The sequence below is a fragment of the Eublepharis macularius genome, chromosome 3 (assembly GCF_028583425.1).
Source record: "Eublepharis macularius isolate TG4126 chromosome 3, MPM_Emac_v1.0, whole genome shotgun sequence".
Taxonomy (NCBI): Eukaryota; Metazoa; Chordata; class Lepidosauria; order Squamata; family Eublepharidae; genus Eublepharis; species Eublepharis macularius.
In genome coordinates, this window is record NC_072792.1 from 45,141,375 (window position 1) to 45,164,357 (window position 22,983).

Sequence of the window (22,983 nt, forward strand, 5' to 3'; positions counted from 1 at the left end):
GTCAGCTCAAATATCTAGGTGACCATGCACCAGTCTCCGCATCTCAGCCTACTTCATAAGGTTGTTGAGGATATAAAATGCAGAGGGATGACCGTAAGTCCTTGAAGAAAGGGCTGATTACAAATAGAACCAGAAGCATTTTTAAAGCCCAATACACAGAACAGTTCAGGGAAAAAGAGAAGAATGAAGTGCAAAAGTCCTATTTATCTTAACACATTTTTATTCCACTTTTATTCCATCATGGACCTCAAGGTAACATAGCTAGGGGGAGGGGCCGCAGCATCTGCTTGGCATGCAGAAAGTCCCAGATTCAGCATCTCCAGCTAAAAGGATCAAGTGGTAAGTGATGTTAAAACTTCCACCTGAGACCCTGGAGAGCCGCTACCAGTCTGAGAAGACAGTCATTACCTTGATGGACAAATAGGTCCACCTGATTCAATATACAGCAGCATCGTGTGTGCGTGTGTGTACGTGTGCTCATTCCCAGGTGGTCTCCCAAACAGGCACCAATCAGGCCTTCTTGGTTTCAGCAACACTGCTGCGTCATGTGTCTTCCAGTTATATCCTGGTATTATACATGCCATCAGAGGACCCACAGAAAAAGGTCTGGGTGCCTGTGTGGAAGTTGCAGCTAAGGCTCAGAGTTCTTACAGGAATGGCTGAACGTTGGTTCAGTAGAGTTCAGTGCAGCTAATCAACAACATCTGCAAGTGATTTCCAAGTCCCTAGTGAACCAGCCTTGAAGACCAGTCTCCGAGAGTTCAATCTATCCTCCCTGAATGTTCTCATAGCTGTTAACGCTAATTAGCAGCTTCGCCTCTGATTGGTTCCTGAGTTGCCTGGTGATACACTGAGGGCTAGAAAAGATGGCCTTTCAGAACAGTTATTGACCCCTACCATTCTTCTTTTCACCTTGGCAAGCCTCCATGCTGCACTAAGCGTGGAAAGGGCCCACATGCTACCATGCAGGTAAGATGAATAGTTCTCGGATGCCAACTAGAGATACTTGAGTTAGTAAGCTCTTAAAGTTTTAGTGAGACAGATTTTAGTTTAGCAACAGTAAAGTTGTTTTATATCCCTTGCGTTTTTCTGAATGTTTTCATGCTTTGCAATACTCTCTTAGGCTAATAAAATATATTTAATCTGAGACATGAGCGCACTCCAGGAACAAATCCAGGGACTGGAGAATCAAGGCCTCGGTGAAGGCAGAATTTTCAGTCCAGTTAAGTAAAAGCAGGGCTTTTTTTCAGCTGGAACGCGGTGGAACGGAGTTCCAGCACCTCTTGAAAATGGTCACATGGCCGGTGGCCCCGCCCCCTGATCTCCAGACAGAGGGGAGTTTAGATCGCCCTCTGCACCGCAGCGCGGAGGGCAATCTAAACTCCCCTCTGTCTGGAGATCAGGGGGTGGGGCCACCGGCCATGTGACCATTTTCACCGAGGCCAATTTAAACTTTAAAAAAAATCCCCCCTTGTTCCAGCTGACCCAAAGTGACATCATTGTGCAGTACTGAGTTCCACCACCTCTTTTCCCAGAAAAGAAGCCCTGAGTAAAAGGTTAGTTCGCCTCGCCTACCTGACTGTTGGATTGGCTGTATTGAGCACCCAAAGTAGGAGGTTTGGGGGTACCTGAACCCTACAGTGCCATGAACAGTGAATAAACAAATAGCACAGTTTTCACTTCCTAACTCCTTACTGCTTCTCGGCCTTTCGGCTAAAATCAAGCCTTAGTATTGATCCTCTGCTTCTCTATTTATCAACCTGTGATGGTAAACCAGGTGAAGAGCTTGGTGCATTGCATCAAGTTTTTCCCTTCCAAGCTGGGGACCAAGCTTCCCGCCATGCCATCCACCTGACCTGAAGGCCCTTCTCCCTAACCAGCATGGTGTAGTGGTTAGAATGCCAAACAAGGATCTGGGAGACCTGGATTCAAATTCCCACTCTGCCACAGAAGCTTGCTGGGTACCCTTTGGCCATGCTCTTTGCAAAGCCATCTGTGTTTAGTAGATCTTCCAGTGGAAATATTCCTGGCGGACTATGCTCACAGAGCTTCAAGTATGATGTTTACACACACACACACACACAGGTTACAATACCTTAATTGTAATGTAGTTCTTAAGAGATTTTGACATTTTCACACTCCCTTTAACATGCAGATGTCCTGCAATGGCAAGAAAACATTAACATTTTCTATTACTGAATCTAGAGGCTAGGCAAAGGAGAACGACCTTTCAGAATTTAAAAAACTACGAAACAGCAGTTAAAAATATATTCCATTAGTCATGGCCAATCCTTTGCCAGCTTGTTAATGTATCAAGAAATAGATCAGAACAGTTCAAAAAGAAGAAAGTAGTAACATGTTAAGATTAAGGCTTGCGAACTAAAAATATCTACAGTGTTTTCCTCAAGTGTCTTTTTGGTTTTAAGCTAAATAATTTGCATATTATTGTAAGGATATAGAAAAATTTTTCTTTCAAACACTTAGTAACTCTGGCTAAATTATAACAGCACACCCACTACAGTGTCTCAAAAAAGAAACATGCTTTTATTCTTTTTCCTGTTTTGGACAAAAATAACAGCTGTGAGGAACAAATGCTATTTAAACCTATAGATGACTTTACCACACACACGTATTCCACTGCAATATACAGATGCTGGAAAGTCATGACTGACTAAATCTTTCAAAACACATTACACTGCGAAGACACACAATCATCTGGGGGTGAACATTTATGCACAATTTTAAAACAACTCCTACTTTGAGAGCTTTCTGCACAAGAAAAGTTTACTGTGGAGAGCTGCTTTTCAGCACTGTTGAGCATAAAACACTGCATGCTGTGTATCTTCATAGTGCAACATCCTCCACAGGTATTTTAAGGCTAAAAGGGAACATTCCTGAATAGGACCCCATTAACGAGCTTGCTAAAATTCTGCATTCCATTATGGAACTGTCAATTTATTTTCTGAAATGAATGGTGAGTTATGAGCAGGGCTTTTTTTCAGCGGGAATACGGTAGAATGGAATTCCGGCACCTCTTAAAAATGGTCACATGGCCGGTGGCCCTGCCCCCTGATCTCGACAGAGGGGAGTTTAGATTTCCCTCCATGCCACTCGGTGGTGCGGAGGGCAATCTAAACTCCTCTTTGTCTGGAGATCAGGGGGTGGAGCCACCAGCCATGTGACCATTTTCGCCGAAGGCAATTTAAACTTTAAAAAACTCCCCCTTGTTCCAGCTGACCCAAAGTGATGTCATTGTGCCGTCTTGAGTTCCTCCACTGAATTCCACCACCTCTTTCCCCAGAAAAATGCCCTTGTTATGAGTAATTCTTTTTTAAAAGGTGTGTGATAAAGGAAGAATTCAGTTAATGAATGTAGTGTACTGTCTCCCATTACAGGGGCATTGACATTAAATGAATTCACCATGTTCAAGTACTTTGAACACTAAAGGAGTGCTATATAAATGATGATGATTATAAAGGTACATAAAAGTATAATCCTAAAAAGAGTGGAGTCAAGATCTTAGTTATTATGAAAATTCGGAATCTTTCAGCGCTCTGATGGTAACATGAAAAGGCAGCTGCTTCCTAAAAACATTCGTTACAGAAACAGCAAAAACAGTAATCAGGAATAACTGTTACAACTCTACAAAAGTTAGTAAAATCTTTTGTATGATGCCTAAAGATTTCTTCTTGCTGATTCATCGCAATGGCTGTAAAGCTGGCATTTTATTTCATTAAGCCAAAAAAGGAAGCAAAAATGGAATTATTGGCATAACTAATGCAAGCAGAGAGCCTGGGGCAGTCCTTATTCATGAAGGTGTGTCTTTATCTACATAGTTTATACACTAACTCTATGTATGCTACATGCAAGGGTAAGCTTTCTACTTTGTCCTTACAAAATTCTGAGATAAACGCTTGAAATTCTCTCCCTTGTTCCACTTTGCTGATAGGGAACCGTCACTCTCTTTGTGACAAACAACGACACCCCAGAGAGGCCTTGCTCTGAAAAATGTTTACATGAACAAGCTGTTTAAAAACAGGAAAATGCAGTCCTACTCAGAGAAGAACTCTACTTACTTTAAGTCCATTCCTGTGGGCAGAATATTACTTCTTCCACGTGAGCTCTGCTGAAAAATATTTCTGTACTGCAGCACAGTGGGACACACAGTGCTTGAATTAAGGATTGGGTTGGAAAGCGCACAATCCAACACCCTTACCAAAGCTAAGCAAGTCTAGGTCCAATCAGCACCCAGCCAAGCCGCCTCCTGGAAATCAGATGCAATTTTGCATATCCGGAGGTCCAAAACGGAAGACATCCGATATACACTGCCATCTCCTTCCCTGGGGAAACATCTGTCTTCAGGTGTTCCATAGAACTGGGCTGACCAGAATAATATGCTCTATGCAGTCTTAGAGCCCAGTCTTGTGATTTGTACACTACCAAAGCATTTTTAGTATCTCAAAAGGAAAATAAAGGAAGTAAGAGAAGCATTAAAGAGTATTAGATATTTTGTTAAATTCCCACTATGAATGTTGGTACCTCAAGAACAGTGCAGATGTATCCAAGATTGATACCTCAAGAACAGTGCAGATGTATCCACTGTCAGGTAAGAAGGGATACTGCTAAAACACAAAATGTCAAAAGCCAAATGTGAAAGGGGTTTATTGAACTATAACTTACCAGAATGTAGAAAATAGTTCCCCCACTGCTGGCACTGATGGTAAGCTTCACACTGCGCAATTTCATTTTCGTGATGGGGAAATGCAAGATCTATTCCACCAGTATGGATATCCAGGTGTTGTCCAAAGACAAGACTGTAACAATAACATTCAATAAATGCAAAAGAAAAACAAACATATACTGATAGCACAGGCAAGTTAATAAATGAGCAAAGGATCTAACAGGGTTCATAATCCAAGCTTCAGATCACCAGAGACATCAATCAGAAGCTAGTAGTTCATTCAAAACTCTACAGCATCTATCCAAACATTAAACAGTTAATCCTTAGAAGCAGGTCTTTTTGATTTGACAGCTACTTATGTCTCTGAGAAACTAAGGACTAACAGTGCAATAAACGAAGAACTAACAGTGCAATAAACGAAGGACTAACAGTGCAATCCTATACAGGGTTACTTCAGTCTAAAAGTCAGAACCTATGCACTTGTTCCACTAGAGGTAGCACCTGTCTCTAGCTCAAGCTTCTTGCCATGCAAGGCATGTTGCTCCAGAGCAAGATGCTATTGTTAGCACAACAAATCCATAGATTCCAACCCCAAGTCCATGAACTTTAACGGGCTTAAACTGGAATAACACTGCATAGGCTTGAACTGTATGGATGCTTGATTGCACACTGGATACAATTCATATAAGGTTTTCCATACATAAGGTCTATTTTAGTCAAAGGAAATGTGTGTTGTGTACTTCCTTTTTTTGTTGTATACTTCATGCTCCCAAGCAGACTAGTATAGACACCATTCTCACTGCATACAAAAAAACCCCACATTACAAGAATAACCAATTTAATCAAATCACAAGACAAAGTCAGTTTAAGAGAAACACCTCGCTTAGTGTCCGCCCGTGTTATAAAGCAGTACGGCACTGGAAGTTTTATTTTGTACTCAGTGCATACAGAATGGTGGTGTCCTCATGAGCGTAGTCCCCCTCTTCCGGTCGCCGATGGGTATGGTTGTATCCACAAATGTATGCTGCATTTGCATACAGAACCAGCAAAAACTCCTACTGTTGCAAGAGCTGTAAAAAGGGCACCTGGGAACTGCTATCAGAAAGAGATCCAGTTCCTCAGTTCACACATTATGCCTGCCCATCTTGCATGATGCAGGCAATCACAGGTCCAACTGGCAGCAACTCTGAAGATGCCGCCAAGTCTCGATGCTCATCTCACACGGCAGAAGCTGCCTTTTAGCCTTGCTCCCTGCACATGTGATGCAGATGAGGGGGGAATGGAGATGTGTTGTACACACAAAAACCTCTGCGTTTACATGTAAAAGATTTTGTCCATGCACATTACATTCACACTATCTGAAACAGTCCAAAAACATCTCAAGAACCCATTTCTTCAGCCCCTGGAGATGACAAAATGCAGTCTAAACAGGACCATTTTTCAGGTTGTGAGCTTCTTTCCCATTTTTAGGGCAACATGGATTCCTTAAGAGTCTAAAAATGACATTAAAAGCAAAATAAAGATTGAAATATATGCAATTTCCTTCCGTGTGTGCATTTTCTTCAGGGGAAAGCTCCCCCCTCCCACTTTTTTTTTCTTCCATGTACATTCAACATTTCCACAAATTCTCCTTCAGGAAAGGCACAAACCCTGGGATCAGTCCAGGAAAGCACACATGGAAAATGCCAAAAGTGTAACGTTTCATTGCTTTGTTTGTCATACGCTGTATCTTAAAATGCTTGGAGTTTCAACGAGCAACGTGGGCAAAACGCACACGCTAACCTCTTACACATATCTGAAGGGCCTGCGTGTAACTGGACCACTACGTCTTCAATGCTGCAATCTTTCTACTGATGTCCAAAAACTGTAGCCTTACCCCATGAGAGTTTAAGGAAACAAACAACTCAATTGTAACTGCAGCCAATTCTAATGTCGACTCTATCAAAAGATGATGAGCAGCCTGAGTATTGATCTGAAATGGAGCTGGCATGACAATCTACTTCTGCCCTCCCCATTTAACTGACCACCTCTAGTTACATTTATTGTAGTGCTGCTGCCAACTATTCTGGTTTGCTTGTTGTTTGTGAACCAAAGCATTTGTGTATAGCGGAGGCTGCATAAAAAAGAAGGCTTCCTCCTTATAGACTGATCATGCAGGGTGAAAGGGGACAGGAAGGCACTGCCAGGTCTGTGCATGCTATGCATCAGTAAGATTTGCCTGCTTCTCACCCAAAAATGCTTCCCTTTTATCTTCACGTTATGCATTACTACAAATGCATGGAATACAGAAGAAGTCGACTTCTATATAAGCCTCTCTATTTCCACTGTGGTTTTCCAGAAGACCTAAAAACACACTGAAAACTACAGTTCGATAATCACGAATTTGATGTTACACTTGATGTTACACTTTGATGTTACACTTGCTTTATCATGCTAGGTGGCGCTGGAACAATCTTATCTGGATGAGTGCAGAAAAAAACAACAGAATGGGCTTGCTATTCATCCACTTAGGGGAACCTATTTTCAAATGTGATTTTAAAGTTTGATTCCCCAGACAGCAATTACTATTATTTGGGGGGGGGGGTTAATATTTTTGCTCAACAGCTTCCCTTGAGCAAGAGAGGGAATTGTCAGCACTTGCTTGAAAATTAAAAAGATTAAGAAGCCTAGAAAAACCAACCTGGAGATAGTAGAACACTCGATGTGCCAACCAGGTCTTCCTTTTCCCCAGGGAGAATCCCAGCAAATTTCTTCAGGCTTGGCTGCCTTCCAAAGAGCAAAATCCTTTGCATGATGTTTATCACTGTCAACTGCCAATAATAAGAGATGTATTAATAAAGTTGAAGATCAGAATACCGGTAACCAGGGTTACTTTTAAACCGGGAGAAGGAGGAAGCAAGTGAGCCTGGGAACACGCCATGTTTACTCACATTCAGACTTAATGTTGCTTTGACGTGATGACTGAGTACAGCCACTGTCACAATGAACTGCTTTCTAAAACCACATGTTTAATGGAATAAAGAGGGCCTCCAAAATTCTTGAATATCAAAAATAGGTTCAGTAGTGTTTATGATATCCCACACCTCCACTACACCCCTCATTACTTTGTCTCATTGCTTTTAAATGAAAAGACTATTGTTGCTTGCCAGCTCGAATGCACCAGAAAACCTTTGTTTCATTGAAATTTTATCCGATCCTTGTCCTTTGTTCAATCACATTTTTCTCAAGATTCCCCACAGAAGACCGTTTCATGGTTCCCCTGTAAACTAAGAAGCCAGTTGACTTCTTCAGTAATGAGGGTTGCAAGTTACAATGAAAGTAACATTCTTTCCAAACACAGAGTTGGAGAACAAACACTAAGGGAACAACAGTGGCTAACTGAATAGGAACACTATCCCACACCTAGCAGATCAAACATACCTGGTGAACGTCACTATATCAGAGCTATCGTTTTAAGAAAGGACATTGCTACAGACAGCATTAACATACCTGGTTCTTCCTCTGCATCAACGTAAATATGTTTGAGTTTTCCATATCTGTCTCCCCAAGAGCAGATGTCAAAATAAACATTACCTGTTGAAAATAAACAGTTTTATTATAGAGATGGGATTTGGATTACTGATTAAAGGCAGTCTATAAATGCTCTTACGCTTACATACTCATACCAGTCAATATGTTACCACACAGCACTCCTTTGCCAGCGGCCACAGAGCAGTAGCACCACACCAGCCCCACAGTGTGTACATATTGGGAGCAGGCTGAATATCACATCTACCAAAGCTACTGTAACCATTTACAGAAGCTGCTACAGCTCATGGCGAAGAGATGCAAACTTTTGGCACCATGTTCCTTGCACAACAAGCATGGATTAACAGGAACCACTGCCTGGGTACTGTAAGCAGGCAAGTATTAATGGACAAGGCACAAGAAAAAATGGCAGGTCACTTCAGAGTAGTGGTGGTGGTTAATTGATCATGCCCATAATGAGTATGAATGAACATGTGCTATGGTGAAAACAATCTGATATTGTTTCATCAATGTTCTGCTCTGGAAACAAGGGAGACTGGTAAACACTGAGGAGCTTCTGTTCAAAAAAAAATTCCACGTGCCTGCAGTTTTTCCTGCTCCTCGCACCTCTTCCCAGAGTCAGAGAGAGTCCTACGAATAGTTTCAAGAAGGCTAGAGATAGAGGGCATTCAATGAACAATGACTACCAAGTAGACAAAGATGTAGCAGTACAAACAGAAGGGAACATAATGAAATTGTGGGTGGGCACTCTTTTAGGGATGTGACAGGATATCCCTCCTTGTCCCATTTGATATGAATGATTAACAACTACATATATTCAATGTATGCCAATAAAGGTACTACTGACTACATATATTCAACTATAATAAAGAGGCAATATTAAATACACATGCTATTCATTTCCCAGTATTTACACTGCTTGCTATTTAAAAAGACGAAGAGTATTCAAGTTGATCTAAAAATAATAATTTCCAGATGCACATCTCACACATACATTAATCGCTGATTGTATTATTTGGAAAGCTTACCTTTGGAGGTTGCATAACCATGGCCACTGTTAACAATCTGCTGTATGAAAGCAATGATCTGAGGAATATTTTCAGTCACCCTCACAGATATTGTAGGAGGAAGAACCTGAAGTTTTAAAAAATCCCCAACATAATCTTGATTAATCAAATGAAAAACAATCAGGCACATGTTTGAGTAATATGAGCACACCACGATAACATTTTTTAAATAAAATACCAACCGGAAAGCAACTGCTGATTCTCAAAGACTTCAGTCCTACGCCCACTTATTTGACATCACTGAATACAGTGAGATAAATAGAATATTCATAGGACTGGGCTGTATGGTTCCAGTCCGTACCTAAGCGTGCCCACTTGCGAGCAAATCCAACGGATACCCGTGTGAATCAGTTCTAAGGAAACACAGCTTGGTTTGAGCTCCAAGTCTACTTTTCAAATCACTTCGGATCAAGAGACTTGCCAGATATATTTCAATATTTATACACCCCACTTACAGCTCTCATCCAAAATGACTACCCTTGGCAAGCCACACAGAAGTTAAACAATACCAGATCACGAGGGTGGACCATATGCAGCCTGTTGTGACCCAGTGTTCGACTTCCATTTGTATTAAGTGCAGCCTGTTCTCTCTTTGCTGGACTATGTTTGTGGTCACGCAGTGCCATCCCAAGCAGAGTTAGACCCTTCTAAGCCTTCAATGGACCTAGAAAGGTATAATTCTGCTTAGGTTTCCTTTATTGGAATCTTAAGTGTTTCCATCTACTTCAATTAATGCAATGTTAACACGACCAGTGCAACAATACCACACCATCATACAAACACCACAGAACTTTGACCAAAATGTCTGTGAATAAATTATGTGCAAAGTTCCAAAGGGTGTGCTTTGTGTGTGTGCTTTGGCTTACTAGGCCAAAGACGAGAGCTGCTTCTGGCTTATCTGAAACTATGCTTTAACAACAGCAAAAATGCTTTACATTCAAAGCTAAAGCATCAAGAAAAATTTATACCTTTAACGCCTTCATGTCTCTCTTAAAGTCTTCCTCATAGAAGCGGGCAAGAGTCACTGGTGATATATTGATCTGTAACAGACACACACAGTGCTGAATCATACATTTAAACCATTCTTTTTTAAAACACCACAGTATTATTAGAACTAATGGCTATCTGGAAGACAAGGAAAGAATCCAAGGGAAAGCCAAGAAGCGTCATGAATTGCCACACAGAAGTATATAAGCAGTCTACTTGCCAGGGACAAAAAATCCTTCATCTAATGTCTGCTTGCATCATAGGCAACTTGCTTGACTGAATCATTTAATATAAAATTAAAACTCTTATAAAATAAAGGGGGTATTAAATATCATGTTTTATCAAAACATCATAAAGAAGGACCGACAGGTGAGTTACTGTGACTAATGATTTCCTTGCAATCATGAAGGTTCCTTGAGACATCACTAGACACTTCATTAATGGAAAAGAACAGATGATTCAAATAGGGTACCAGAAATGACCCAATATGAGGCAAGGGCACAAAAGACATTCCAGCCTCCATACTCGATTGCTTAGAGGCTAGCAAAGCAAGATGAAAATGTTCACAGATGAAATTGAGCATTTCCCTCCCTCTGAATAGGCTTCCTGATGATACAACATAGCTAATGATAAGCCAGAGTCAGGACACTGCTTCTTGCCCTCACTCCAATCTATTTATTTAAAATTTATTTATGCCCTGCATAAATTTATTTATGCCCTGCATATGCATAAACATATAAATGTTTGTGAGGCAACTTACACCAATACGCATTTTAAAAACAACAAATTATAGGATAATAACGAGGAAATGCAGCAGACAGAGAAAAAATGTAATAAACCCATTTAAAGCAACAGCCTATTTAAAAAACCCATGGAATAAATGCAGGACAATCTGATAGAACAATTAATAGAATTTCACAGGTAAAGGGGATTGACAAAGCCTGGGAGAGGGGGAAAGTTTCAGCTGATGCCCAAACGCCCGTGAACTTGGCCGTGAGTATCTGCAGAGAGGGAGTCTCAGAACTTTGCCACTTCTACAGAAAAAGCCCCAGCTGGCTTCTTCGCTTATCCACAAGGCCTGTTAAATTGTGGGGCCATGTAAAGTATATCTTAATTAGCAAGTAGACTTGTATGAGAAAAAGTGCTCCCTTCAGCCATACAGCCAAATGAAATTGGTTGTGCACCAATATGACACCACTATGCTGCCTCTGTGATCAGTGATCAGCCTAAAAATTAAGCTTTTTTTAAAAAAATGACATCAAAGATGAAAACTGGGGGGGGGAGAAGGTATGGACAATGTAGGAAAAGGCAAGCAGGGGTGTGTGAGGGTGCACAGGCAAGAATTTTCCTCTCTAAAACTCACTTTTACCCAAAAGTTTTCATATGCATTGTGTGTAAATAACGTAATTGTAATGTTTCAGTAACCGATCCACTTACCTCACTGGCTCTTTTAATTATTTTATCATCTATGTCTGTTATTCCCATCACCATGACTACTTCCTTTCCAAATATCTTGGTTATTATCCTTCGAATAATATCAAATTTAACATAAGAGCTGAAAAAAGTGCAATTATGTTACAAATGTATTGTGTCACACTAAAGTACTACAGAATAGCAATTAACAGTCTCTTTGGATGTCGAGAATAGTAATCGGCATGTAACAATATATCCCAAAAGTCTTGCGGCACTGAGAAGATTTTATTTATTGCGAATTCTGTGGACCAAAGCCCACTTCATCAAATGCATGAAGTATTAACCTAAACTGGTGAATTATTTTATATTTTTATAGATACATTTGTACAAAGAGAAAAAAATTGCTAACAATGAGGTCATCACCAGTCATTAAGTACAGTCAAAAGAAAATATTCTATATTTTGGTATCACAGCCACAGGTCTAGGCAAACAAATTTATATATTGCAAATCTTAAAGCATAAGTATCATACTTCAAATAATAACAACAACAACATTTGATTTATATACCGCCCTTCAGGACAACTTAATGCCCACTCAGAGCGGTTTACAATGTCATTATTATTCTCACTACAAAACACCCTGTGAGGTGAGTGGAGCTGAGAGAGCTCTGGAAGAGCTGTGACTGACCCAAGGTCACCCAACTGGCTTCAAGTGGAGGAGTGGGGAATCAAACCCGCCTCTCCAGATTACAGTTCTGCGCTCTTAACCACTACACCAAACTGGCTGTCAGGGTTTTTTTAATTTTTACTTGGACAATCAATAAAGTTACTTTTGAGTAAATGGTTTGAACATCACATCCTAAAATTTGCTTTAAAATTTACAGCATTAAATATGAGAAAAACACAGAAACCTGCCTCTGCCATGGCAGCAGCAACAAGCAATGTGGGAGAGGCAGTACACTGTCCTGATGCCCCTCCACAGGCACTGTTCCAACCCTTTCTCTAAAGGGTTGGAAGAAAAACACACATGAGACAGTGATTGCATCAGTCTTCCCCCACCAAGTAGAACACCTCCCTTCATTTCCCGTCAAGCTACAGTGTGAAAAGTGAAAAAGGCACATTAAAAGGCATAAAATATGTCATTGTTGGTTCTTAAGCCTGTGCAAGCCCAGTGACTTCTAAGGCCTTAATCCTGTCAGTAGCTTGAGGACTACAAGCCATCCCACACTGCTCTTTGACAGGAACTTTACATGGTCCTTTGGACACTGCATTTCTGATAAATGCATGAGCATCGAGACACAGCCAGGTGCACAAGGGTCATCTTTCAATGGCAGGGGTCATTTTGAGGGGGAACACGCAGGAACGCAGTTCTGGCAGTTCCCCAAAGAGGTCACATGTCAGGTGGCCCTGCCCACCCGACTCTCAGCTATTTTGGGCGTTTCAGCCTGGATGGGGGCTGAAACGGCCCAGATCAGGCCTCTGACGGGTGGTGGATCACTCTCCAACTCAGCAGCGGCCCGCTCTTGACCATTTTGGGCCCCTTTTTGGCCATTTTCAGTCCTTTTTGGCCATTTTGGGCCCAATTTTGGCCCTGAATGGTCAGGATTGGGTCCAAAACAGCCAGGATACGTGCTGTCAGGGGGCGTGGCATACACAAATCAGTCATGCTAATGACACACTTCTGATTATGTCAAGGGGCGTGGCATATGCTAATGAGCTATGCTAATGAGTTCCTCCAGCTCTTTTTCTATGAAATGACCCCTGTTCAATGGCATAATCAAGAGAAGGAGCTTTTTCATGTGATTCAAGAAGGCACTCTTTGAACAATGTTCTTAGCTATATGACCAGGCTAACAAATAAGACTTGGTCCAACTACTCTAGTACAAGTAGAGATGATAGACATGAAGACACAGAAATGACAAAAAGAACAAGATGAATTTTTTTTTTAATACCGTAAACCAGCAATTTCACAAGGTGGAAAAGAAGTGTGCAATCCCATGGCCTTATTCTTATTTTTCCACACATCACAGCAAAAGAGAGAATAAACAATCTGTTGCTGTTTTGTATCTTTTCTGGTCTCCTCTTTGCAAAGTGGTTCAACAGGCCAAATAAGAGGTGGAGAAAGAAGGGGAACGGCAAGTGCTGTGCTTAACCTAATCTTTGTCTTTTTTCCCCTAGTATCTTGGCTTTTACCATTATGAAGTTGCCTGAAATCCATACACCATTCAAGTGTACATTTTCCTTTTCATTATTATCAGTGGAATGAATGTTGACCTTTTCTGAGAAAAAAGGAAGAGATTATTTCATCCTCTTCCCCACCATAAGCCCCCATCCAAGTGGCTGTTTGCGTAAGGGGGTCCTGCAATTCCACTTTCCAGGGGTTAGAAAAGACTGCTGGGGAAGGGAACACAACCAAGGTCTCCACCTACTGCTGATGGTACTCAGGATTCAACTCACAGGTTGCTTGGGCGTGCTAACACTGCAACACATTTTGATATTTCCCTGCCACTGCCAGTTATATCTGTCTGGGGTTCACTAGAGCTGAAACTGCCTAAATGTCCACAAATTCAGAGCCTCTAAAAGCCACGAGTATGTAAGAAATGAAATATAACAGCAAAAACACTTAGGTGTTGGGTTTAGATGCAGGGAAATCCAGCATCAAATTCCTACTTATCAATACATTTCACTGGGTGGTCTTGAACAAGACACTTTAACTCAGCCTTACCTACCTCATATGGTTGTTTTAGTTACTTAGATTATTTTAAATCCACACCCTCATTTAAACAGCTCTAGGCAGATTTTGAACCAAAAAGAAAATTAAAAAATTAAAAACAGTGAAAATTATTGGCATTAAAACAAAAGCAGGCATAAAAATAAAAATAGAGCAGTGACAGCAGCAAGCAGATAACAAGTAGATAATTTTAAGAGTAAAAACATTAGGTAATAAGTAAACAGCAACAAGGTCAATGCAGTAAGATTTTGAACTGAATGTAAATAGCAACAATATAAAATGTGTTAAAGCTCAGGTGAATAAGAAAGGTCTGAAGGGGCCCCCAAAAGTGCACAGGCTCAACACAGCTGTGGAGTGTGCATTCTGCAATCGAAGCACGACTGCAGCAAAGGTCCTATGTCTCTCATGACCTGATTTCACACAGGTGGAGCACAGAGAAGGGGGATAAAGTACTGCTCTTAACTCTTTGGAGGAAGAGTAGGATACAAAAGGGACTAGGAAAATATGTGCCACAAAGACCCTTCTGAGTTAGAAGTGCTTCTCATCTCCTTTACTTCAGAGATGATTGCACAAGAATAAGGCGTGAGACTCTTTATGATAAAAAACAGTCTTAGGTTAGAGCCAAGAACATTTTTGCTTGGGGAGCGCCAGCAGGCAGACTGTACTTGACTTTAGGATTGAGGTCAAAGTGACCCATCATATTCTGGATCGCAGGGAGATATTTTCTCCAAATCAGTTATCCACCTTGTCCACATCTCACTCGTATTTAACTAGATTTTTGCCTCATCTTGCAGATATCCAATAGGCTACACTTCACTTACTCTCACTTTGTGCGCTGGACATAGCACAATTTGAATAATACGATTAACCAGTGCTAATATACACATAACGCCAGCCTGGCTTGTGGAATACAGCCTTCAGTATAAGTAAATAAAATCAAAACTCACCAAGCGTGACCAAGGTGTGCATGGTCATACACCGTTGGACCACAGCTGTACCTGCAAACAAAATTAAGATCTATTGAGAAAGTCACAAAGAGACTGTGCTTTCAGTGACATATTTTTTAAAAGGCTCATTAAGCTCTATAAGTGGAGCCAAATGGATGTCGGTACTGTTACTTGCTAAGGGCACTTCCAAAGGGAAGAGGGGAGGGGGTAATAAGCCACACCGATTTTAGCACACCTTACGAGCCCTGCAAGGGCCAAAACAATTCTTGCTAGTTCGAATGTTAAAATGGGAGATCAACAGCAAACAAGGGATTATATCAAGGGGTGCAGGGCTAGAACCAGGACCTATCCAGAACAATATGACCTCAAGCTTCAGATACCTGTTCAGGCCTAGCAAGGATTTCTCATATCTGGTGTTTCGATATACAAGCAGCAAGTTCCTGGAGAGGACCAGAAGCCCAGCGTTTGTCCTTGCCTGGTCAGCAAAACAGAACCCCCTATGACTGCTCCTAGATCAGAGCGGCCAGACATTCGGTTTCCTCTTGCTTCCAGAAGTGCCTGACTCTGCCCTCCACCTCCCTATCTCAGAGCTCACTCCTTAACACGTTTTTTTGAATTTTTGACGCACCTTCAACATCATTTACCACTTTACTTATCCTTGAGGTTGTGTCCATTCTCTGGTTTATTGCAATTTACTGCAAGCCTCTCCAGGGGAGACCATGGCCCCAAGCCTGAGAGTTTATTCTGCAGAATCCTTATACTGGCCTGCTCCTTCTTTCCTACCCCGAAGGCTTAGCAATAGCTGCAGCACTATGTATACAACCTCAAGGCTAAATAAAGTAGCACTCTGTCCGAGAGTAAGCCAAGAACAGGGAAACTGGTCAAGGAACAAGCCCTGGAACAGACTCATTTACTGCACAATCCTAAGCAAAGTTGCATACTTCTAAGCCTCTGAAGGGTGTAACTCTGTCTATTATTGCACTTTCAGACTTACTTCCAAGGCAAAGCCTTGGGCTGTTATTGTACTCTGGTGTTAAATTTTAGGCAGACGCTTGTAAAAGGCTGCCCCATCCCTTCAAGAGCTGTGTGGCAAGCAGAAAACCACAGGTGACCCCCACCCTCCCGGGACCATTATTCTATCTCCACACTCGATGAAGTCACACTGTTCGATCTGATGCCTACAATGTATAATGCACATTGTGCAAAGTACAACATAGCCACGCAGTTTTCTAAAAAGTCTACCAAGTCACCACGTCCGCGTTGCCCAGGACGAGCGGCTCTTTCCTTCTGCTCAGGCTGTTGTAGATCTGGATGCCCGAGTCCCGGCCCGCGGGCTTGAGCCACTTCGTCCCGCCCTCTGCAACATCAGAGCGCCACCTCCTCCGGAGAGCGTTGCCTCCGGCGGCCGCGGCAACGCTCTGCCTTCCCCTCCAGCGCTTCAGCCCCAGCCCCTGCGAAGCGGCGGGTCTCACGCAGCCGCCGAACGGGAGCCACGGGGCGCGCAACATGCTCCCCGCAGCCGGCGCCTCCTCCCCGCGTTTGCAGAAATGGCTCCCCCGGCATCAGCTGCGCAGCCGACGCGTGGCCAGCGGGCAGACTGGGCAGAGCCGCAACAGGCTCCGCCTCCCCTCAGCTCCCGAGGAGGAAGGGAGGGCCGGACAACCCTCTCCGGTTGTAGCTCACAAGAGTCGCCGCCTGTTCGCCCGCTGCGGAGAGCGGTAGCTACAGCCAGAAACCAGCAGGAAAAGGAGGAGCTTTCGGCGCTCCTTGCCTGAGCGGGTAGAAGAAACTGGAGGGAGGTTGGATTGGATCGGGACTTCGAATCGTCCCAAACTGCGTCGGCTGCCGTGGCTTTCGGCAATTTTCTTTGTTCTTGCAGGTCTCACCATCTTTATATAGACTTAGCTGTCCTTAATTAGCGGCCGGATCTTACATACAGTTTCTCGGAAAGAAGCACCCAAGGGAACTGACTTCCTAGTAAGCTATCCAAAATCAAGTTTTGGTGTAAATGAGTCCGCAAATAAGGTTGTACGTTTAAAGAGTCCAAGAAGTCTGAAGCCTGCCATGTTTTTTTTTAATGTTTTAATCTCGCGTGAAAATCATTCTTAGATTTTCAATAGAGCGCATAAATCTGTAGAAGGCGAGCTTAAACGTGCACTAGTGTTTAGTCTATCTTTTAAATAAACTTTACATTTTTCAGGAGAATGCTAAAGAAGAGCCCGTGTTATGTAGTGGTTGGAATGTTCGAATTCCTGCTCTACCGTGGAAGCTGGCTGGGGGACCTTGAGCTCATCAAGCACACTCGGCCTAACCTACCTCACAGGGGTTGTTGTGAGGATAAAATGGAGGATAATGCTGGGTCCTTTGGGTCCCCACTGGGTAGAAAGGCAGAGCATACATTAAGTAAATAAATAAATGTCAGACCCTTTAGGCTAACTTTTAGTGGATTAACCTATATAAAAGATACTTTTGCCATCAGAAGGTGTACTGGAAACGGGTACCTACCATAATTTGAATCACAAGATATTTAAGTTATTTAATACAGAAATAGATATAATGTGGTTTCAGCTTGGATCCTAAAATGCAATCCTAAAACAAACAAAAATGTTTGCTCTAGATTAGAATATTGAAAAAGGCTACTGTCTTCCTTCTTTTTTAAGGGGTGGGGAGAAAAGAAATCCCTCCACTCCTTGAAATAGCAATCGCAGGGGAAAAGGGTGTCAGATAACAGTGTGTAATCCTAAACATATTATACCATCTAAACCCTTTAACTTCAACTGATTTAGAAGGGTTTATACCATAAATGTGACAGTAATAGTTACCATAGTTCTGTAAAGGTAGGAGGAGTTCAAGTGTGAAAAACCTGTTCCCAGATATGTGTAAGTGGGGGGGGGATGCTCATGAAGGGCTAAAAATGCACTTCAAATAAGAACATAGGACAGCCATGATGCCTCAGACCAATGGTCTGCCTAATCCAGCATCAGACTTCACCCAAACAGGGCACAGAGGTCAAAGCACCCCTTGTTGGGTCCCCAGCACTAGTATTCAAAGGATTACGTGGAGATCCGTTAGTCATTGTCACTGAAAGCCGTCGATGAACCTATCTTCCATGAACATTTACAGCCAAGTAAAGTACTAGTCATCATATATTCTCTATTTCTGAATTCCACAAATTAACTACTCTCCATGTAAGGTAGTATTTTTTTTTGTTTTTCTTGAATCTATTGCACATCAGCTTTATAAAGTGGCCTGGGAAATGGAAAAGAGATCTACTTTCTCTGCCCAATGCAGCATTTTATAAACCTTTATCAGTTGGTGTAGTGGTTAAGAGCAGCGGGACTCTAAAAACTGGGTTTGATTCCTCACTTGAAGCTAGCTGGGTGACCTTGGGTCAGTCACAGCTCTTCCAGAGCTCTCTCAGCCCCACCCACCTCACAGGGTGATCGTTGTAGGGATAATAACAACATACTTTGTAAACTGCTCTGAGTGGGTGTTAAGTTGTCCTGAAGGGAGGTATGTAAATCAAATGTTTTATCATCATCATACCCTTCCCCCCATCTCTTTTCTAAACTGAAGCTTTTCCTCATATTAAAGGTACCCTAACCCCCTAATTATCTTGTTTGCCTGTTTCTGTATTCTTTCCATCTCTGCAGTATCTTTTTTAAGGTACAGTAACCAGACTTGTACACAGTCATAATGCGTCCACACATAGGCACCTCCCTCCAAAGATAAAGTCTACCTAAATCCATCTTCTTGCCCAGCCATTTAAAAATGTGATACAAATACCATTACCACTGCATTTCTGTCTCTCACACATGCAAACCACTAGTGGGAGAGGTACTTTGAGCAAAATATGAAATCTATGCAAGAAAACTAAGCATGTATTTAACTCGCCTATTAAAACCAATCCTAAAGGTTTTTATTCTGAGTGGTCATTTAGGGGTTGGGGGATGAATATACGGTTACATGTATGGATTAAAATTTGTATTATCTACCACCCATGTTGAAATAATAGGGCAGATCTGAAAAAATTGATTGCATTTCTGGCATACTTGGTCTCTTTTTTCCTTTTCCTCAAATGTCTACTCACTTTAGAGCTGTGCTTAAACAAGGAGTTTACTGGAATGGATTTCATTGTAGTTGCTGGATATTTTTTAACTGACAGATGTTCTTTTTAGTGGGTTAGTTTGAATATTATTATGGAACAAAAGGCAACAAAAATGTTAACTATAATATACATTTTAGCCAGTGTGAGTTTAGCCCTTTGAGTTACAGACCCAAGGAATATAAAAGTCTTTCAGCGTAATACTGTATGTGACAGCATCTTAAGAGAACCTATTAAACACTGATCAAGTGTATCTTGTCTGCTATGATTACAGTATTGGACTAGGTTCTGAAACACCCAGGTTTGAATCCCTGCTTTGCCAAGGAGGCCTGCTGGGTAACATTGGGCCAGATACACACTCTCAGCCTTAACCTATCTCACAGGGTTGTCCTTAGGGTAAACTTGAAAAAAGGAAAATGATGGGAAGAAAGGTGGGGTATAAATGAAGTAAATAAATAGTAAATTAAATTAGATAAAGGACATATACAGTAAACGTTTAACGGTGAAGATGTTTTTACATACTGTTTCAGTTGAAGTTAAATAAATAGGCTGAATCAAAGCGCTATTAACTGAATTCGTGTCATGAGCAGAGCAGTTTAAAAAAGTTCAAGTTCAGATTAGCCACCATGCCTCAACTAATACTGTGCCCACATGGCACAGTGGATAGACATGGTGCCGCCTTGCGGTGGGTATCTGTTGCCAAAGCAAGCTCCCTTTGGATTCCAGAAGACTGCAACCGCGGCCAGGCATGGCTACAGTGTAGGCAAGAAGGGAGTACATGAGATGCCCACAAACAGATTAGAAGGTGCTTGCCTCCAGGAAACAGGCAAAAATTTGGGGAGGTGTTTTCTGTTATCTATAAATGGGGTTTTTAATTGTTGATTTGTTTGTTTTAAAGGATTTTAAATGTAACAACTATTGTTTGATGCAATGGGAGGAGAGACTAAACCCTTACTTATTGGTAACCCTGGGAAGACAACAAAGCACGGTGTCTTTTGAAGAAGCTCCTCCTCTCTCTGCCATCACAGTGATTCAATGTTTAATCATAGCTCAAACAGCAGCAGAGCTACAAAGCTCTGCTTCCTGAGAAACGGGCTCCCCCCCCCCAGCCCCTTCCCCCTAATCCGGACTGCTCCCTCACCCTTTCCTTGGGACTGGGGCTAGGATGAAAGGAGATGGAAGAAAGGAAGCTATTTCTGGGGAAGACTTTCCCCCCCCCTTTGCATTCCAGTCGCTGGGAGGTGGGGGTAGGGGTGTGATTGAAGATGCCTTTTCTGCTAACATAACCATCTGGGAGATCTTTGCTTTTAGATAAGTTTTTCCCCCCTCTCCTTTCATGATGACATCTGTTTCCAGAAGCTGAGCTATTACATCAGATAAGTAAATGTGCAGTTGGGGAGCAACGCATGCATCTCTCCCCCTTTTGTATCGTCAGGAAAGATTTTGCACAGTTTGTTAGTTTCTCCCTTGTCAGGGATGGAAGGGTTGTTTTTAATTCCCGCGCTGATGTACTATACTAGGCAGGATTTTGCCATTTCTTCCTTGTGACTTATGCCTGCTCGAATACTCCATCTCCGAAACGGGCATTTACTGCCATCTCTACCGCTCAGAGGTTGAGATTTTTAAAATTCAAAAATCTGGGTTGCCGGTCGCCATTCCACTATCTTAAAAGATCGCGGCAGAATGGAGTAAGTTTCGTGTTTGCTTTCTTTGCGTCCGTCGTTCATTTCTATAATATATCCCTAAGCTACAGCAAGATTTAGCTTCCCAACAAGCCAATGGGGTAGGTTAATACGGAAAGGGAGGGATTTGCTGCAAACGACGCAGTTAGTTGAATTACCATAACCTACGCCTGTTGCCTTTACCCTTGGAAAATTCTTTTGGAGAGGGTGGATTGGATTTTCAAGAGACTAGCGGAGGACTTTAGAAGTGACGTTTGCTCCACTATATGGAAGCAAATGGGTGTCAACTGCATTACTCACAAACCGGGCTATTCTTACCATTTGCTTTTAAGACTGCAAAGATTCTTCAAGGATATCTCCTCCTCCTGCCTTATCATTTACTAAAAGACCGCGATCTTCTGGACTGGCCAGCCTCAATGCCCTCCTCGTCCCCAAGTCTACTTTCCTTCGTGCCAAGGTTACCATAAGGCTACTTTTAAACTAGCACGGCTATTTAGGGACGGTTATGTCGCCTACAAGTCTAAGACACTGGAAAAGTGTATTTGAAATACATCTGAATGAATTAACAAATAACTGCCAGGACTCGTCTCTGAGCCCGGCAGTAACCTTGCTCCTCTCGCGCGCGCACGTTCTCTTCCTTTTGTTTTCTGCAGCTGAATGTGCTTTGATTTTCAGATCAGCCAACCTCAAAGGTGCTGGGGCTACCCCATCCCGGACTGCAATGGCGACAGCCCAGGCGCATGCGGCATTGCCAAAAAAAAGGGAAATGGTTGTAGGGAAATGTAGTTTATTTGTTCACCTCCATTTTCTCCTCGCCTACGGCCCAGATTTGCGCATGCCACTCATTTCCCCCTGTCGCTTCTCTCTTCCGGCTCTCTGCTTTCAGCCTGCCATTGGGTAGCAGAGCGGAGAGGTGGAGCAGGAATCGAGGTTCGATTGGGCAGCGGTGCTGTCTTTAGAGGATGGTAATTATTGATGCAGTTGCTCTGGTCTGGTGGTGGTTAGTTGCAGGAGGGAAGGAGAAATCGTCACCCCCCTTTAAACCGGGAAAGATTCTGCAAACGGGTTCGGCGCAGAGAGAGATGGTGGAGAAGGCGGGCCTACATGGCGCGGGATTTTTTTTGTTATATTTTTGTCTTTCATGTGTCAAAAACTAGGACTCCGGCCAATACGGGACGACGAGGGAAGGGACCTTGGCCATCTCCTGCAGGAAAGAAGTCAGCACGTCAAAGTTTGTGTCGCTCCCGCTAAACAAGTGCAAAGCACCAACGTGGCTGTCGTTCAGCTCTTCCAAAACGACCTGTCGCTAGACGTAAACACACACGACAGATCAAACACTCGGCCAAAACACCGTGCCCGCAAACTTCATACTCCTTAGCCTCTTAAAACACACATACGCCTCTGACTTTTTTAATGCTGCCCCGAGTTCTCCCTTTATCTCTGAAGTCAATGTCTTCTCTTTGTACAAGAACAAGATTCGAGTCCAGAGCACTTTAGAGACAAACTAAGGTACAACTGGACTCGAATCTTGCTTGTCTACTGCAGACCAATACGGCTACCCACCTGAAACTATCTTCTCTGTGTATACTAACGAAATAGCAGCCGTTAGCAAACCTTCGCTTCCATCCCACACGCACCAGAAATTCTCTTGCTGTATTGCACGGAAGATGCCCCGTGCACCCGCACCAGCGAAAGAGAGCTCGTAACCATTGCAATCTCACTTCCTTCTCTTGAGAGTGGGGAAGAAAGAAAGAAGGAAAAGGGGGTGGGTGTAATGACTGTATAGATAAAGGCACATTAAAGCGTCTCTGCTGCTGGCCCGGGAAGGGCGGGGGAGGGGGG

General features: G+C 42.5%; 1 protein-coding gene and 1 long non-coding RNA gene across 2 annotated transcripts in view; both read right to left on the reverse strand.

The window, feature by feature from the left end:
• CARS2 (cysteinyl-tRNA synthetase 2, mitochondrial) overlaps positions 1 to 16,939 on the reverse strand; it is a 41,003-nt gene extending 24,064 nt beyond the window's left edge. Inside the window, exons 1-9 of the mRNA XM_054975113.1 lie at positions 16,597 to 16,939; positions 15,355 to 15,405; positions 11,701 to 11,818; positions 10,245 to 10,316; positions 9,238 to 9,343; positions 8,171 to 8,254; positions 7,362 to 7,491; positions 4,681 to 4,814; positions 2,096 to 2,160 (exon numbers count right to left, since the gene is read on the reverse strand). Coding sequence (XP_054831088.1) covers positions 2,096 to 2,160; positions 4,681 to 4,814; positions 7,362 to 7,491; positions 8,171 to 8,254; positions 9,238 to 9,343; positions 10,245 to 10,316; positions 11,701 to 11,818; positions 15,355 to 15,405; positions 16,597 to 16,862 — 1,026 coding nt within the window. The 5' untranslated portion in view covers positions 16,863 to 16,939. The remainder of the gene's footprint in view (positions 1 to 2,095; positions 2,161 to 4,680; positions 4,815 to 7,361; positions 7,492 to 8,170; positions 8,255 to 9,237; positions 9,344 to 10,244; positions 10,317 to 11,700; positions 11,819 to 15,354; positions 15,406 to 16,596) is intronic.
• A 4,972-nt stretch (positions 16,940 to 21,911) lies between these two features.
• Positions 21,912 to 22,875, reverse strand: LOC129326572 (uncharacterized). The gene is made up of 2 exons (XR_008596713.1): positions 22,705 to 22,875; positions 21,912 to 22,345 (listed from the first exon to the last, which is right to left on the reverse strand). It is a non-coding gene; the product is annotated as an uncharacterized LOC129326572 (long non-coding RNA).
• Positions 22,876 to 22,983: the final 108 nt, after the last annotated feature.